Here is a 17,922-nt window from a genome sequence, read left to right on the forward strand (position 1 = left end):
AGATTATTAAAAGAAAAATCCAAAAAAACCCACAAAACAACCAAGGAAGCCACCCCCCAAAAAAACCCCCAAACAAATAACAAAAACAAAGCAACAGCAGCAACAAAAAAACCCCCTAAGTTTTGTTTTTAAAGAGGGATAGTGAAGAGGATGGAGGGGGGTAAACTGGATTTCATAATCTGGCAGAAAAATACTTTAGCAGTTATTTGTTTCATTAACGTGCTGTGTAACTTGGTGCTCAGGGTAAAAAGGCATAGAAGTATCTGATAGTTGTAATAATGTGCCTCTGATATTTTTATGTTAGTAAGATTGTGAAGTTATTTATGTATTTTCTGCATGTTTATGATTTTTAACCCTTCATTAAATTAGGTCCATTTGCCACTAGACCAAATAGAAACACAAGAAGAGCCATTATGGGTCAGAAAAAGGTCTGTCTAGTGTGGTATCCTGTCTCCAGTGGGAAAAGAAAAAGAACAGGGCAAACATAAGTTTAACCTTTTCAGGTACTTCTTCAGTCTCTAGCAGATAAACTTCTAACTTTATTGTTTCATGAAGTTAGTAACGCATAGCTCCATTTTAGATAAGTGTATGTCAATAACTGTTTAAAAAAAAGAAAAGAAAAAATATCACTTCTCCAAGACTCCTCATGCTTTCAGATGTGGTATGTACTTATGTATTTTTTCAGGCCTAATGAAACAGCTGGTTTACAAGAAGATAGCAAACAGAGCATGCTGAAACCAACACCTCTAAAGAGAGGCAGAGTGCAGAGACCAAAACCAAATCTAGGAAGAACTGTTGCAAGGCAAAAAGACCAGACAGATGAAAAAGATCCTGCAGAGCAGAAAACTCAAGGTGGAGAAGTAGAAAAAAGTGTGATACACCATAGGGATGAAAACAATGATCCATGCCTCAAAAATGTAAGTTTCTTGAGCAGTTGCTTAGGAACACTGTTTTGCTGGGGCCTAAGTAGAAGCCTTTAGTAAAAAAAATCTAGGTACATACCACATAATTCGTAAGCATAGTCTTTGCATGCTTTGTTTATTCTTTCAGAATAAACTGAATTGTCATAGAATTTCCTCATGCTTGCACTTAGGTTCTGTTTTCCATGGATAGATTGATTATATCTCACTTTGCATTACTTGTGATACCAGATCTGAAAAGAGGAGTGCAGAGGAAAAAGGTCTCTTGGAAAAAGAGACCACTTCAGATAGAAAATATGTAGAAAAATAACAAATTTTTACTTTTAGAGTATCTACTGATATTAGTTGGACGTGCAGGAAGCAAGAGAGATCTTTCTGAGTGTTTTTATAAGAGATACTAAAATAAAACTTTTTCTTTTCCCCCTGCTCTTCTGAAAGAGAGGTTGAGCAAATATTTCATCTTAATAAAGTGAAATTTTTATTCCTTTTAGGATGTGGTGGTTCATGAAGACACTCAGCCATGCAATGTGATATTAGAAGGCAGTGTTTCTACAGATTGTGAAATGAACTCAATACATAGAAGGCAGTGTTCCCATGAAAAGTCCTCAGAAGCAGAAAGCTATGAAAAGGGATTGTCAGATGTCTTGAAACAGGTTTCAGATTTCAATGCAGGGTAAGGTTATTTTTTAAATGGAGAGAAGGGGTGTTCAAAACCATCAATATCTCTAGGTATTCTACACTTTTACATTCAACACTAATATTCAAAACAAGTTTTCTATCTATAATGAGATGTTTAATCAAGACAATACTAGACTTAAACAAACAAACAAAACGCCAAGAGCTCAAAAGCACTATATTTATGTGCCGTTGGATGTTAATTTGATCTTTAGACTGTGAGCCCAGTTTTCAAATAAATATGTTTTTCTGATGCTCAGTTCCTGTGATTATCTTCTCCATGTTGGTCCTAACAGTGCATCCCTATGTGCTTATGTAAATCCTTGAGTATAGGGTTTGGTTACCTATTAAAATGTCCTTTAAAAAAACCCAACTGTCCTGTAAATCTACTGGGTAGTTTTAAACATGATTAGACAAAGAAAGGCATTTGTAAAATGTTTATATCCCTCTCAAAATGTGACTGGAAGTTGCAGTTGTTCTGAAATGGCATATTTTTTTAACTTATCTTTGCTCCCCTATTTATAAGATACACAGGGTTTTGGTGATGTTCAGTGTGCTTTCACTGGATCTTTTTTCACAATGTCAGTAACTTTGTTATTGCTCTAAGAAAGCTAAGGATTTTTATACTTGGCTCTACTGTACTGAAGAGAGCTACATACAAGTATGTCATGCATGACTTGGAGAACCACTGTTGTTGCATGCCTTTGATTGGGTTTTGTTTGTTTTTCTAGGGAATCTGGTCCTCAGAAGGAAGAGGAGAAAACTGTTGTATCATCAGCTCAGCTACTGTCGTGGTTTAGTCCCAGCCAGCAACAAAGCACCACACAGCCGCTCGCTCACTCCCCTCAGGTGGGATGGGGGAGAGAATCGGAAGAGTAGAAGTGAGAAAGCTTATGGGTTGAGATAAAGGCAGTTTAATAGGTAGAGCAAAAGCTGTGCAAGGAAGCAAAGCAAAGCAAGGAATTCATTCGCTACTTCCCATCGGCAGGCAGGTGTTCAGCTATCTGCAGGAAAGCAGGGCTCTATCACGCGTAATGGTTGCTTGGGAAGACAAACGCCATTACTCTGAATGTCCCCCCTTTCCCTCTTCCTCCCCCATCTTTATCTACTGAGCATGGCATCATATGGAATGGAATATCCCCTTGGTCAGTTGGGGTCAGCTGTCCCGGCTGTGTCCCCTCCCAACTTCTTGTGCACCCCCAGCCCACTCACCGGTGGGGTGGTGTGAGGAGCAGAAAAGGCCTTGACTCTGTGCAAGCCCTGTAAGTAGTAACTAAAACATCCCTGCTTTATCAACACTGTTTCCAGCACAAATCCAAAACACAGCCCCATACTAGCTGCTATGAAGAAAGTTAACTCTATCCCAGCAAAAACCAGCACAGCTACTGAGGAGTCGATTCCAGAGACCAAAGCCAAATTTAAGAACAACAACTAGTAGAAAGGAAGTGCTGGATGTAAATAATAAAGGTGTATCCCAGAAAAATACCAACAAGGAAGAAAGTTAGACACAGTATGACAGTGAATGTAGCATCCTTCCTGATACAGATGTAAGGCTTTTTTTTTTCTGTAGTTATATTTGAGCTTTTGGGTTTGTAATACTGATGATTTAAAAAATACAAATTAATATTTTTTGAAACAATTTTTTCAAAAGCTAGAATCTTCTAAATGAAAACTCCTGTACTTTCCACTTGGTTGTATGTGAGGAGAAAAAGATTACATCCATTCTGTATCTCTCGTTATGTGTTCAGATGTCTTTCTGACCTGAGGTGGCCTTGTAGAGTTGACAGTGAAGAAAGAAAAGTATTAATAGAAGATGGCAAAGAAGAAATCTAGATTTCAAGCTATTTTGTTTAACAGAAACAAATGTGTGTTTGTCCTGGAAAGACTGGGACATTATTAGTGAGCAGTTACAGAGGGGTTTTTGTAAGAAATACTTCAGAGGGTGATTAGTACTGAACTTCATGGACATCATAATGTCTCCTTTTGGTTTAGTATCATGACTTTTTCTGGTTCTGGTGTTTATATTTTTCAGAAAGCAGGAAAATACAAAGTCCTGCAACCATTGGAATCCTTAGAAAAGGAGCACTCATTTGGCTCTCAGGAGGTTTCTGAAAGGTCAAGTTGTAAGTCCCCAAAGACACTTTCAAGATCAGAGGATGGTGAACTCAAGTTTTGTCTACCTGAAGTTAACCAAGATGATACCTCACCAACTAATGCAGGGTAAGGGTTTAGCTACTTTTGTTTCTTAACTGTAACAATGAAAGTATTTTAAAAGGAAAACATTGTGCCAATGGATTGCTAACTGGCAAAGAAAATCTAATAAAAATACGGAACGAAATCTCAGTTCCCATAGATTTGACACTAGTTATACGTAAATTCCAGTTACTTCTATGCTAAGCATTAAATTAATGAGCATTCATTTTACAACTGTTTCATCATCTGAAACACTAGATTCATTTCACGTAAGCAGAGGAATACTAGTTCGCTTATTGGAGAAACTGTGTGAAAATTGCTTTGGTTTTATAGCAATAAGCAGACAGTAAGTTAATGCCTCCTGTGGGTGAGTTAGTTCTGTTCTGGAAGTAGTTAGGAGACCAGTGCTTTGAAATTTTTGCTGAAACAAAGTTTTGTGTTTGTAACTTAAACTCAGCAGAACTTTACGTTCACATGGTTTCTTTTAAAAACTCAGCTGTTTTTTGTATGTAAATATAATGAGCCTGTCTTTGCTAAAGACATGCTTTTGTATTAAGCTTTGGATTTATTTTTTTTCTGTCTGACTTAGCATTGGTAGCAAAAATACCACTGAAGAAGGAGGTAAACAAACACCACTTCAACCTGTCCAGTTAGTGCGGAGCAGATTCCAGAGGTACAAGCCAAACTTGCGAAAAGCTGTTGGAAAGAGGGAATTACAAATATCGGAAAATGAGAGGGAGAAAAAGCCTGAAGCAGAGCAGTTGGTATTGCGAAAAGATGAGTTTGCCAATACGGGCATGGTAAGTCTAATAAGAATAAGTGCTTTGTCTTCAAAAGTATGGTTCCAAGTTGCAAGTTGTATTTTATGAAGTTAAATTAGAACATTTAAGTTGCATTCCCTGAAGCTGAGACACCACAGTAGATGAAAAATCTCCAAAACCCTGGTATGTTGAGGTATTGCAGGTATGATATCAGTGAAGTCTACAACATGTACTATTAATGTCTTCTGAAAAAAGAGGATCTGATTTTGATTGGATTGCACGGTAGAAAAAAAGATTATGCACATTTAAGGTAAATTCTAGAATAAAAATGTGGTTTTATATTGTAATACATAAAAATCGGCTTTTTTGCTCATTTTATCTTTCCTCTTTGGATGAATCAAGTCTGTGTTGAGGAATTTAGCATAGCCTATCAAGAGAAGGCAGAGAATAGCTATTTTTCTGTAAAAAATAAGGTCTTATTAATTTGGTAAGCTTTGACCGCCTTCACCACTACAGTGCCTGATACTCCTCTCCTTTACATAGGTAAATTTAGTCATTCACCTACACTGTGTATCCCCACAGGCACTTTACTAGGCACTGTAAAAGGTATTGAAGTCCTCAAAAGCCATTACAGTGTGATGAACTTTCTGTAACCATTTTGTGGGTTGCTCATGAATTGTGTCATGGATGTGGGCATGAATTGTCTCTGTGTAGACTTGCCTTAGATCTCAAAAACAGCTAAGCTTTGTAAGAGTGACTAATTTTTTGGAGTGGTTATAGCTGGGTTTGTTCTTGAACCTGTGTAGAGCTAGCTTGTAGTACTTGTGTGCTGCATTCCAGAGAGGAGCATGAGTGCACTGCATCAGTAGTCTCCTTCTCAGTGCCACAGTGTCAGCTCACCCATAGCTGAGGTAGTTGCTTGGGGTTCAGTTTTGGCTGTTCTATACCTGTGGCCTGTGGGCCATGCACGTACATCTGCTCTGTGCGGTGCAAATACATAGAACCACAGCAGGTCTGATGCTTCTCTGTACTGATAAAGCTGTCACAGACCTGGAGTGCTGAGGGATGTGTTTGAGTGGCTTTTTTATGGAACCAAATACAGAAGTAAAACTAGTAAGCCCTTCTGAACCTGAGATTATGTTATAGTGGCTTGGGTGTGTCTGTGCTGTGCTCTGCAGTGTCCAGTTTTCAAAGGTTTTTCCATTTGCCAAAGTATTTTGTTCCTATAGTGCTCCATGTTGATTGAATGCTAAATAGAAAAGTGTTACCCATAACGCCTGAGTGCATATAGTATTTAAGAGCCTAACTCTATGTATCCCAGGACTAAAAAGACTTCTATTCCTGCTTACCTATAAATTGAATTATGTCCTCAGGCAGCTTATTCTTAATAAAGTGATTCTTGTCTTGATTCAGATGGGGAAAATAGCACAGAGATCTGTAGTTTATATTTTTTTTTTATAAAATACACTCCTGTTTTAAAAACTTGATTCTCTTTTTCTTCATGCTCTTTTTTTACTGCAAATTAAAGGGTGAAGATGAAGCTGTATTGTGTCAAGCAGATGTATTGAGCAATGACGAACAGGAACAGCAAGAGGCATCTCAGGTGCCCTGTATTTCTGAAAACATACTGTCTGAACAAAGCAGGTGAGGCTAGAGTTTAGCAAAATTGCATTTGAAGAGCTTTCATCTAGTGCATCATGAGACACCTTTACAAGTGTCAATTCTTTTGTTTCCTGTTACCAGTCTTTCCCTAATGTTTCCTTTTCAATGCCTACAGGCAGCTTCCCATGTTTTCAGAGCACATTTTTAATTCAGCTCAACTAGTTGCCATTGTTTATGTGGTACATACTTGATCTGTATGAGCTCATAGCTCTTTTTGACCAAGCTTTTCTTTTATCGGGTTTGTATTTGCATATACAGCAATCATACATGTAACAGATATAAGCTTTGCAAAATGTCAGAGATCTGTCTTTCATTGATCCCAGTGTGCTCTTCTGTTTTACTGCTGCTCTTGTTAAAATAAGATCTTAAATATGTATTAGGCTGCAAATACTTTGATGTTGGTATGGTTAGCAACACAACTTTTTCTTAATGTTAAAAATGCCTTGATAGAGAAATGTTCTTATTCCTTCTCGCATGTTAATCATAAATGCCCAAAATGAGAAATATATATTTGAAGAGATGATTTTCTTGATTTTAAACAAAACAGTGTATCAGTCTCTAACCCTCTTGTATAAGTGTTGATTCAAAACTTAATGAATGCAGAATTGCTTTTTTTCCCTCCCAACCAGAGACAAGTGACATCGTTCTGGGTTTTTTTGTTTGTTTGTTTTTGTTTGTTTGCTTTAAATTCACTAGTTCTGAAAAATCCACTTCCCAAGAAGGCAAGCTGGGGGCTCTGAAGCTAGGACAATTCATAAGGAGTGGATCTCAGAGAACTAGACCAAACATAGAAAGAGCATATAGTGAAAAAGAATCTCCAGTGGCGCAGAAACTTGCTGGTCCAGTTGAGGAAGAAGCAAATAAAGGAGATAATCTTCCTGTGGTAGAAGAATCTGAGGAACCTCTTTGTTCAAAAGTGAGAATTCTGTTCAGATATTTCTGACTGTACTTTCTGATGCTTGGTTCCATACCAGCTGTTTTTGAGACATTTAAGTAAGCTGTTTTAAATGCATAAATTAATTTTGGACTACTAAGAATTACATTCTTGTTTAATATTTGCACCTTAATATGTGGTCTTCTAAAATTCTGTTAATGACACTTTGATAATATATAGACTACTGTTAACAAATGTAAAGACTTCATTTAAACTTTGAAATTTCAGTCATATTCATGATACATGAATAGTTACCTGCATGCCATATTTCTGTTGCTGGGTTTCACCTGAACTCCTTGGTGGTTGCTCATGAAAGAATACGTTGGTTATAGCATCTGTTTTTATTAGATAAATACCTTCTTTAAAGGAACAGTGATGGGTGCCATAAACTACATGAAAGGTTTTAAGCGAAGTTTTGTCTCAGGTTAATGTCTTGATCATAACTTGCAATGCTTTATTTTACAGGTGATGTATTTTGTGCTAATATTGTTCGGGTTTTTTTTCTCAAATCTAAGGATGACATGGAAGTATTGTTTGTGGGGAATTTGGCCAAGAATGACAATCTAGATGTAAATCCAGAAAGTATGAAGTCAGAAACACTCTATTCCTCTAAAACATCAGCTAACTGCCACAGTAAGGGAGAACAAGAACATCTACCTACAGATGCAATAGGAGGCATTCAGGATACCATAGAAAGGTAAAGTTCCCTGTTGACAAAGTAAAAAAGCTCTTTGAAAACTCTGTGTATTTGTCCAGTTGTTTTCATACAGCACTTGCTTTTTGAAGCGTAGGCTCTGAGCTGTACTATTTATTATATGCTGCATGCTGCTAAAGTCACTAGGTGGCATCCTTAGGTAATGTAAGAGTTCTTAACAGAATTTTTCTCAAGGTTGTTTCCCTTTTTAGAAGGTATTTTGCAGATGAGAGTAGAAGCAAGTAATCAGAGTTTAGCTGAATTTCTCAGTAATACATTTTAGGGTACAGTGCACTATGGGTGTGGTCCGTTGAAAGGAAGACTGAGGAGTGCTGTTTGCACTCACAATTGAGAAGTGGTAGGTAGAGTAACATAAAATGAGCTTGCTGTCTAAGATGTATTCTGAGTCTCTTCACTTTTTCTTTCCAGCAGCAGAAGTTCATGCAACTGTGTGCAGTGTCCTGGTTCTTTGGTGGAAGGGATGCTTTTTATGTATGTGCAATATGAGGCAGATAGTGCCATTTACTACATGTAACAGTTCTGGGTTATGTTTATAAGCTATCTTTTGCTCAATCTTAACTGATACAGGGCAGCCTCAAATCAGTTTACTTTTGCTGTTTTCTAAAATCAGCATCTGGTTCCTGTGTCTGAGCCTCTGCTTAAAATCTCTTCCATAACTTAGATTGAAATGATATCCCAGATTCTTTGTGCTAACAAGACAAGGGCCTTACATTACAGTCTTCTTGGCTTCTGTGATGGCAGCATTTCACAGAATCGCAGAATGGTTGAGGTTGGAAGGGTCCTCTGGAGGTCATCTGGTCCAGCCCTCCCTGCTCAAGCAGGACCGCCGAGAGATGGTTGCCCAATACCATGTCCAGACAGCTTTTGAATATTGCCATGGATGGAGACTCCACAGTCTCTCCGGGTAACCTGTGCCAGTGCTCGGTCACCCTCACAGTGAAAGAGTATTTCCTGATGTTCAGAAGGAACCTCCTGTGTTTCAGTGTGTTCCCATTGCCTCTTGTCCTGTCATTGGGTACTGGAAAGAGTCTGGAAAGAGCCTGGCTCCATCTATCTCTACACCTTCCCTTCAGGTATTTGTATAGATATTGAAGAGATCCCCCTGAGCCTTCTCTTCTCCAGGCTGAACTGTCCCTGCTCTTTCAGCCTTTTCATCATAGGAGAGATGCTTCTGTCCCTTCACCGTCTTCATGGCCCTTTGACGAGCTATCCCTAGTATGTCCATGTCCCTCATACCAGAGAGCCCAGAACTGGTCACAGAACTCCAGGTGTGGCCTCACCAGCGCTGAACAGGGGGGAAGGATCACCTCCCTCAGCCTGCTGGCAACACTTCTCCTAATGCAGGCAAGGATATCGTTAGCTTCCTTTGCTGCAAGGGCACATCGCTGGTTCGTGTTCAACCTAGCGTCCACCAGGATGCCCAGGTGCTTCTCTGCAAAGCTGCTTTCCATTTGGGTGGGTGCCAGCATGTACTGGTGCCTGGGGTTGTTCCTCCCCACATCCAGGACTCTGAACTTCCCCCTGTTGAACCTCATGACGTTCCTGTCAGCCTGTTTCTCCAGCCTGTCCAGGTCCCTCTAGTTGGCAGCATGACCCTCTGGTGTATCAAGCACTCTTCCCAGTTCTGCATCATCTGCAAACCTGCTGAGGGTACACCCTGCCCCATCATCCAGATCATTAATGAAGATGTTGAACAGGATTGGACACGGTATTGACCCATAGGGTCACAGTCCTCGTTACTGGCCTCCAACTAGACTTTGTGCCACTGATCACCAACCTCTGAGCCTGGCCATTCAGTCAGTTTTCAGTGCATCTCCTTGTCTGCTCATCCAGCCCATACTTCATCAGCTCTTCTATGAGGATGTTAGGGGACATAGTGTTAGAAGCCTTACTGAAGTCAAGGTAGACACTATCTGCTGTTCTCCCTTTATCTGTTGAGCCAGTCATTTCATCATATAAGGTTATCAAGTTGGTTAAGCATGACTTCCCCATTGTGAATCCATGCTGACTGCTCCAAGTCACCATCTTGTTTTTCATGTGTCTGGAAGTGGTTTCCAGGATTAGTTGTTCCATCACTTTCCGAGGTGAGGCTGACTGGCCTGTAGCTCCCTGGATCCTCCTTCTTGCCCCTTCCTGAGACACAAGTTTAAAAGGCCAAGATTTCAGTCTTACTGATCTGAATGTGCTTGAACAGATTTAAGAATTTCATCCTGTTTAAAAGCAGTAGTACCTTGAGCACTGTAATTAATTAATATAATGTTCCTATGGGTGCTTAATTTTTGGGACCTGTGGCGGTATAGCTGAAACTTTCGGCTCTACCTGACGACTTAATGTTGTTTTCCTTCCAAAAGATTTTTCCAAAAGTAGTCAGAAAGGTCCACTACTGCAGAAAAGCCCATTGTCTCATTTTCACATTGTTTTTTTCTTCCCTTATTTTTTTTTAAACTTCACCAGCTAACTAAATAAAAATGCAGAACACTTAAGTTCATTTCTAGCTGGAAGTGCTAAATATTTGATAGTAAACCAAGCTTGTAGAGTATATTTTGTAGTTCCTGAGAAGTAAAAGTTAAAAAATATTTTTGTAGGTCTAATGGTAAATTAAATTCTGGAGAAGGAAGTAAACAGAGAGATACAAAACCTTTGCATCGAGCGAGGGAGCCCCTCAGGAAACCAAGGCCAAACCTAATGAAAGGCACTAGAAAAAGAGATTATCCTGAAGAAGGTGAAAACAGAGAAGACGACAACACTGAGAATAGAAATGCAGAAGTGTGTTTGGCGTTAGAAAAAACAGGTGTATTGATGGTAAGTGTTGAACATGTGTTTTGAGCCAATTTATACCTCAATTCTTGTGTAAGTTCTTAGAACCATAGATGGCACAGAAATCCAGTAATATGGCTGTGAAAGGTTAATGTGATTATTTTTTTTAATTCGCTATTGGAAATTATGCTGAATAAATGGACTTAGAATCTAGAAACTGTGGAAATATTTAATGTACAGTGTTGTCCGTTACAGCTTATATGGTCAGAAGTCTACATTATTATAAATATATGCTGACACTGTAACCATTTAATTTAATGTCTGTTATTTGTTGAACAATGGAAATTAAGGCAGCTGTCTACCATCAGATGTTACCTAAAATCCATATAAGCATACTTACAAGTTGAAATGTATGTGAACGAAGTTTAGACCTTCTTCTGTTTAAATTCGCTCAACAGGCCTAACGTAGCACAGACTGGTTCCTTCTCTGTCTAAAGTTGCGGTACCTGAATCAAGTTTGTCTGGTGTTCATTATTTTCTAGATGGGTCACTAAAATCTTTCAGTTAACATATTATTTTAGCCAAGCATCCATAATTGACAGAACTGTGCTTACTGATGTTTATGTTCTGGGATACGTTTCTATGTTGGCGTGTTATGAATACTATTTAAATGCTGTTCTGTAAACTATGATAGTTTTTTCTTTCTAGTTTGTTCCCGGGGCAGAAAAAAAGAATTTTTCCTTCCGTCAAATTGTTCTTTAAATTAATAGGCAGTTTTAGAAAATGATTCCTCTTTCCAGCTTCTGAGTTGCTGCTCTTAATAAGTTGAGCATGGCCTTGGTCTATTAACTAGCAGCAGCACTGGCAACTCAGGCATCATAGTTAATACCATCTAATGACACTTCTGCTATAGAGCCTGAAATTAAAGAAAATGGGGAAAGAAGTCCTAAGCTATTAGAGATGACAGCCGGACATGTTTTCAAGAATCTGAAACTTAGTTCTTTAAATCTTTTTGTCATGAAAACCAGTTAAAAATGTTTGGCACTTAATATGGTAGTAATTGTCTCCTCTGTTCAGCAAAACTCCAGTAATATAGTGGAAACTGCATCCTTCTCAGAGGCTACAAGAAAACACAATTTTACAGACCCTTTGGAAGAAACATCTTGTAAAAGAATCAGGCAGGACAGTAGACTCCAGTCTCCAGAGATATCGTCAGAGAGTGAGAGTCAAGTCGAACAAGAAGATGATTCTCAGCTTTCCACCCCTCACGAAAAAAAATCGGACAATCTCACAAGGTAAAATAATCTTGGCTTGTAAGCTCAACTGATTGGTTTTGGCTTTTGTTTTAAACATGTAATTATGACCCATAGTTCTGCAGTGTGTTATGTGAGCGCATGCAGGATGTCAGTCCTTGTGTCTTCCATCTGAACTCTCTCAGGTGCATGCAGATACCCCTGGGTCTCTTACCCTGCCTGCATTCTCATAAAATGAACACAATCAGCACTCCCACCAGCCCATCCCAGGGTCCACCTTTGGTTTCAACAGGCATTCCTGATTTTAAAGGGGAGGACTTTGAAGTACTCATATTGGGGGCACAGGGATTGTGGGATTAACCTAAACAGAAACTCGGTGCTGGAAGCGTCCTCTGCTGCTATTTGTTTCCCCTCCCCACCGGTTTACCAAAGAGGATGCTTTTTGGGGGAAGTTTGGAATTGCCTTTGGTACCCAAAGTGGTCGTACCCATCATTTTGAGGAGGGAAGCACTAAGCAGCTGATTATTGAAGAGACTGCTGTCTGAGAAACCAGAGCAGATGATTAGTTATCATCTAATAGTTCTAGTTTCTAGGCATTAGTCTGATCAACTGAAGTATCATAGTTGGGGCTGCTAGTATAGTTTTAGCAAAAGAGAACTGGAAATGTTCCCATGACATAAAAAGCATGCGACTTCCATGTTCCTCAAAATTAAAATTAATTCATCCTTTTCTAATCAAAGAATTCTGTATCTTGTAAATTTAATTGTGCAGCTTTCCAACACTCTGAAACTGCTTAATACACATTTACAACCAGCACTTTGTGCATACATGAAGAAGTCAGGATTTCTGATTAAATGGTATGTGGATACATTTTTGTCACTGTACATTAGGAAGTAAACAGATTGTATTGTTGATCATAATGATCCTTTTTTATTCATTGAGTTTGTTTTGATTTCTGGTACCCTTTTTTTGGGATGTCTTGGACTTCACCTTTTTTTTTAAACATGCTTTTGTTCTGTACTTTAGAAGGCAGTCCAGAAGGTCATCAAAACGGATAGCACTGCCAAAACATGTCTCGGAGCTAAGAACTGCCGCTTCGTCTGCCTCTGAATGTGAAGCTGATTGCAGTGAGAAGGGTAATCAAAGGCAAGAAGTTAAATTGAGTGTTACTAGAGAAAAAAGTTTGAAAACTACACATAGAAAGAAATCTGGAAAGGAGCGCAGAAGTTCAAAGATAACCTTGGTGACCCTCCGGGCTTCTCAAGAGGAGGAAGAGGAGGAGACAGATGACTTTGAGCCTGATGATGAAGATGAATGCTTTGCACCGGAGGAAGTAAACAAAGCTCCAGTGTTTGTTCCTATAGGTCTTCGATCTCCAAAACCTATTCCTGTTCAGATAGAGGAAACCATGGAGGAGGTATCATGTACCTGGGTTCTGCCTATGTACTTTTGTTTTGATTGTTTAAACAGCTTTTATTCTAATTGCATCTCTGAGTACTTGGGGTTTATTGCAATTTAGTTTAATTTTTTAAGAATGGCATTGAGGGTAGCAGGGATGTTACTTGGCACATGTACTTGGTTTTGAACAAAATCCTACATCAGTCTAAGGTCCAGTTACATTTACAAACTGTGTATAGGTCTGCAGGGTGCTCACCAGTTTGTTTATTGGGATTGAATGTAGGCACAGACTACCATGCTTACTATGTGTTTTGAAGCCCGAGATGGAACAAATGGAGCATTTCAATTTTACATTTGAATGTTAGGAAATAAGGGGATGAGGGAGATGTTTCTGTACGTGGTATCCCCCTTGCCAGGAAACTTCCAGCTGCGTGGTGGGCTAACCCTGATCAGCAGCCAGGCAAGCACACAGCTGCTTGTTCACTCCCTTCTCATGTGGGACAGGGAGAAAATAGAAGGAAGGTAAGAAGACTTATGGATTGTTAGAAAGACAGTTCAACAGGTGAAGCAAAAGCTGCATGTGAAAGCAAAGCAAAATAAGGAATTTATTCACTACTTTCCATTGGCAGGCCACTTCCTGGAAAGCAGAGCCTCAGCCTGCGTAACAGTTACTCTGGAAGACAAATGCCGTAACCATAAATGCCCTCCTCCTCCTCCTCCTTTCCCTGAGCTTTTATTGCTGGCCATGACATAATATAATATGGAATATCCCTTTGTTCAGTTTGCGTCCACTGTCCCAGATGTGTGCTTTTCTGACCTCTTGCCCACCCCCAGCCTACTTGCTGGGGCAAAAAGTAGGAAAACAAAAGCTTTGACATTGTGCAAGCACTGTTTGGCAATAGCAAAAACATTGGTGTGCTATCAACACTGTTATAGTCATAAATCCAAAACACAGCACCATGTGGGCTGCTATGAAGAAAATTAACTACATCCCAGCCACGCACAGTACAACCTTCACCCTTTCTTTCCCATTTGTGTCATGCTCAGGTCCTACACTATCAGTACATCCTTATTAATCACAACTTCTCCTCCTGTCCTTTGATGTATACATGGATATCATTCCCTTGGTCTGTGGGCCACCCGCTTAAAATGTCCATAAAATGTCCTTTGAGTTATTTAGTCCATGCTTAGAGCTCCATGTATTACGTGGCTGCTCAGGAGCGGCGGCACGTTGTGTTGAGTTTTCGGGTGCCAAAGCCAGCTCAGGTTGGTCACCACTGCACTTGCCTGGTTTGTTCTAAGGCTTGTCTTCCCTTGATTCATGTTATTCTTGCTATAGCATACAGCTCAAATAACGGTTTAAAAAAAGTCATTGCAATGGACTCCACTCCTTGCCGCTGCTCCAGCGTGGGTCCTCCATGAGCTGCAGTCCATTGAGGGATGTTCCTGCTCTGCCTGGCAAGGGCAGATCCATGGGCCTCAGTCATTGCTACTGTCAATGAGAGACAATCTATGTCTTTGTCCATTTTTTTCAAAAGCTGTATGCTTCAGCTCTTCTATGGACCATTTGTAGAGTTGGAAACTTGAAGTCTAGAGTGCAGGCCTCTGTTTTAATTGTAGTCTTAGACTAGAATAAAACTCGAGACTGTAGGACTGTAGCAAGACTTGGACTTGGTATCATATCTGCTAAGACCAGTCACTAGAGTAGAAATGGCATATTTTTTTGTCATCAGGTAACTGTTGAGGTTTGGGAACAGTGGACTCTCTTCAAGGCCTTGAAAGGGATAATGCTGAAACGTTTAGTTAGACATTTTTCTATTAATTTCCCTATCATTCAACGTGGCTTCTTTTGGTTTTTTTGTCCCTTCTAGCCTGTCTTATCTCAGTGATGTGTCTTCACAGCTCTTTTTTTTTTTTTCTTTCTTTTCGCTTCATTCAAAATCTGTTTATCTGACCTGGTCCATTCATGCCTCAGATCTTCATCACTACTTCTTTCCATTCACTTTCGCTTCCAATTCTTTTTGCTTACTACTGCTAGTCACCTTCCTCTCTTCTCCCATTGAAATCCTGCTTTTTTGTGTCTTGAATTAGTCACACTGTTTCTTTCTCTGGCTGAAACAGCAAGAGAATTTAAATCTTAGTCAAAACACCAAAGGAAACTCTAGAACAGTAAAGGGTAGGAAAGTTGTTGCACAGAAAGTTTTGCTAAATCCCTTGATCTCAAAGATGTGGACTATATTATGTGTAGGGATGATGATCAAGTTTCCTGGTTTAATACACAGGAGCCACGAGTACTAGTAAGGGATGTGGTTAGACACCTGAGGACTCAGCTGTTGTCAAATTTAAATAGATCAGTGGAAAATAGCTGTAGAAGTGCAAGTCTTTGAAAGCTACCCAGATTGAGCAGTGTTTTTCATAAGAACCTCACTGCAAATATTGTAACCTTTCTGCCAAATTTCAAGTCCTCATTTCTGAAAATGTCAAATGTCTGAAGTTCTCAGTGAAAAGACAGTGTTGAAGAAAAAAAAATATAGGTAAAATGGGGGGTGGGGTATTCCCTAGTCTTACTTTGGAAAAAGGCTGAACTTTTTCTTTCCTGAAGACTTACAAAGCAGAGAAAGTGTGAAGACTAACACAGCCCATTTGAGGTAAACATCCACCATGAAAGGTCTCAGCTGCATAACTTAGTTTGATGGAGTAATAAGCAATTAGAAACAATGTCTTAGGTTGTCTGATGCTTCCAGTTAGTTACAAGCAGCGCTACCAGTTCTGCCTCCAGTTCATGTAACTGCTACCTTCTTAAATGCGAAGGTATGTAGTATAAGACTTGATTTTTTGGGGGGAAGGATCCCACTAAACGTTCAAGATCTGATAAGTATATGTGGTTTATAAAAATTTGCATTTGACAGATTTTCTTTTGGGGCTGATGAACTGAAAATCTTTTAAAATTATTTTTGCAGCTGGAAATATCTGTGAATATACCAGATGTGCAGGTGGCTACTGATGTTGATGGTCTTTTTCATGCATCTGTCCAGCCGGTGGTACAGAAGAAGGAAAAAATAAGCACCTTGACAGCTGTAAGAATGTCTTTTGTTGTTGGGATTTTTTTTGTTTTGTTTCAAAGCACATAGAAAGCTACGTGGACAGTGTCTGGTTCCCATGTCTGCTTGTAATGGTATAGCTTAATAGACTCTTACCTGTCCAACACAGATACAAAGGACACAGCTATGGGAAAACTATGTAAGTAAATATTGCTAGCCTTTAATATACCCTTTCAAAGCCAGGGTAACCTTTGGGCAGAGAATTTAATCGTAAGCATTAAATTAAAATTGTGGACTGATTTTATATAGAACTTTGATATTGGTTTTCTTTTTATTTAAGGAAACAACCGTACATGAAAATCCAGTGGTGGACAAAGGTAGATATGAAACAATCTTGTTCACATCTTTCCCGTTAACTTGCTAGCAATATGTAGTTATTCTTGCTGGAAGTTTGGAGGTTTATATATCTTACAAAAAAACCTGCTCATGAGATACTAGATGCTTTTATGTTTTGGAGAAGATTTAAACCATTTTCTTTCTCGCCTGTCTCTATCAAGTAGCAGAACCAAGCATTGCAAGATTCTGTTTCCCAGGGTCAGAATGTGTCCTTTGTGTGTCCTATCACTTTCCCGTGCTGTGGTTAGTTGTACTGGGAGAAGAGGAAACTTTGCAAGTCCTTATTAGCAGCTTGCTTGATGTGTGACTGAGTGATACGAAGAGTAGGCAGCTTCATAGCTTTGTCATCTCTGTGATCTCTGACTTAAATATCCTAAACTGGTAAAATAGCATGTGTGACAGACTGTGATCATGGTCTTCCAGAAGCAAATATTCTTTCCATGGGAGATATGTTACAAACTCTTATGGATCTATTAATTTTTAGAATAGCTTTCACTTTTAAATTTAAATACATTCTCAGTACATCTTCCTAGGAAGCACTGGAAATTGAGTAGGCTACTGTCTTAGTTGAAGCCTCCTTCAAAGTAGTAGGAAGCCTACTTTGTTCTTTCAATTTCTTTCAGTACAATAGCTTTGGAGGATGGAAATGTTTGTCCGATATGCCTAGTTAGTGATAGGTAAAGGTATGTATTCTGGGTAGAGATTAGGAGTTGGGAGTCTAAACTGGGCTATGGATCAACACTATAGGTCATAGATTTCTGTGATTAAGCTGTTACCTCTTTCTTTTCCATTTGTGGTGGGTTGACCTTGGCTGGGTGCGAGATGCCCACCCAGCTGCTCTCCCACTCCTCCTCCTCAACAGGATGAGAGAAAATAAAATGGAAAAGCTTCTGGGTTAAAATAAAGACAAGGAGATTACTTACCAAAACAGACTCAACTTGGGGAAAACTTATGTAATCTATTGCCAAATAAAAAAGAGTAGGACAGTGAGAAGCAAAGACAAAAACTAAAACACCTTTCCCTCCCCACCTTCTTAGGCTCAACTTAACATCTTCATTTCTCACTGCTCTGCCTCCTCCCCACAAGTGGCACAGAGGGACAGGGAATGGATGTTGCAGTCAGTTCCTAACACTCCATATCTGCTGCTTCTTTCCCCTCACGCTCTTCCCTGGCTCCAGCATGGGGTCCTTCCCATGGGATACAGTCCTTCACAAACT

At 39.4% G+C, this 17,922-nt stretch overlaps 1 protein-coding gene across 1 annotated transcript in view; it reads left to right on the top strand.

Annotated features, from left to right (window-relative positions):
* Positions 1 to 17,922, top strand: part of BDP1 (B double prime 1, subunit of RNA polymerase III transcription initiation factor IIIB) — a 55,187-nt gene that overhangs the window by 21,141 nt on the left and 16,124 nt on the right. Inside the window, 14 exon segments of the mRNA XM_059833733.1 lie at positions 686 to 917; positions 1,412 to 1,593; positions 2,327 to 2,386; positions 2,986 to 3,142; positions 3,628 to 3,815; positions 4,387 to 4,588; positions 6,078 to 6,193; positions 6,908 to 7,127; positions 7,661 to 7,842; positions 10,446 to 10,662; positions 11,695 to 11,912; positions 12,897 to 13,287; positions 16,229 to 16,345; positions 16,650 to 16,686. Coding sequence (XP_059689716.1) covers positions 686 to 917; positions 1,412 to 1,593; positions 2,327 to 2,386; positions 2,986 to 3,142; positions 3,628 to 3,815; positions 4,387 to 4,588; positions 6,078 to 6,193; positions 6,908 to 7,127; positions 7,661 to 7,842; positions 10,446 to 10,662; positions 11,695 to 11,912; positions 12,897 to 13,287; positions 16,229 to 16,345; positions 16,650 to 16,686 — 2,519 coding nt within the window.

This window comes from Gavia stellata, chromosome Z (genome assembly GCF_030936135.1).
Source record: "Gavia stellata isolate bGavSte3 chromosome Z, bGavSte3.hap2, whole genome shotgun sequence".
Classification (NCBI taxonomy): Eukaryota; Metazoa; Chordata; class Aves; order Gaviiformes; family Gaviidae; genus Gavia; species Gavia stellata.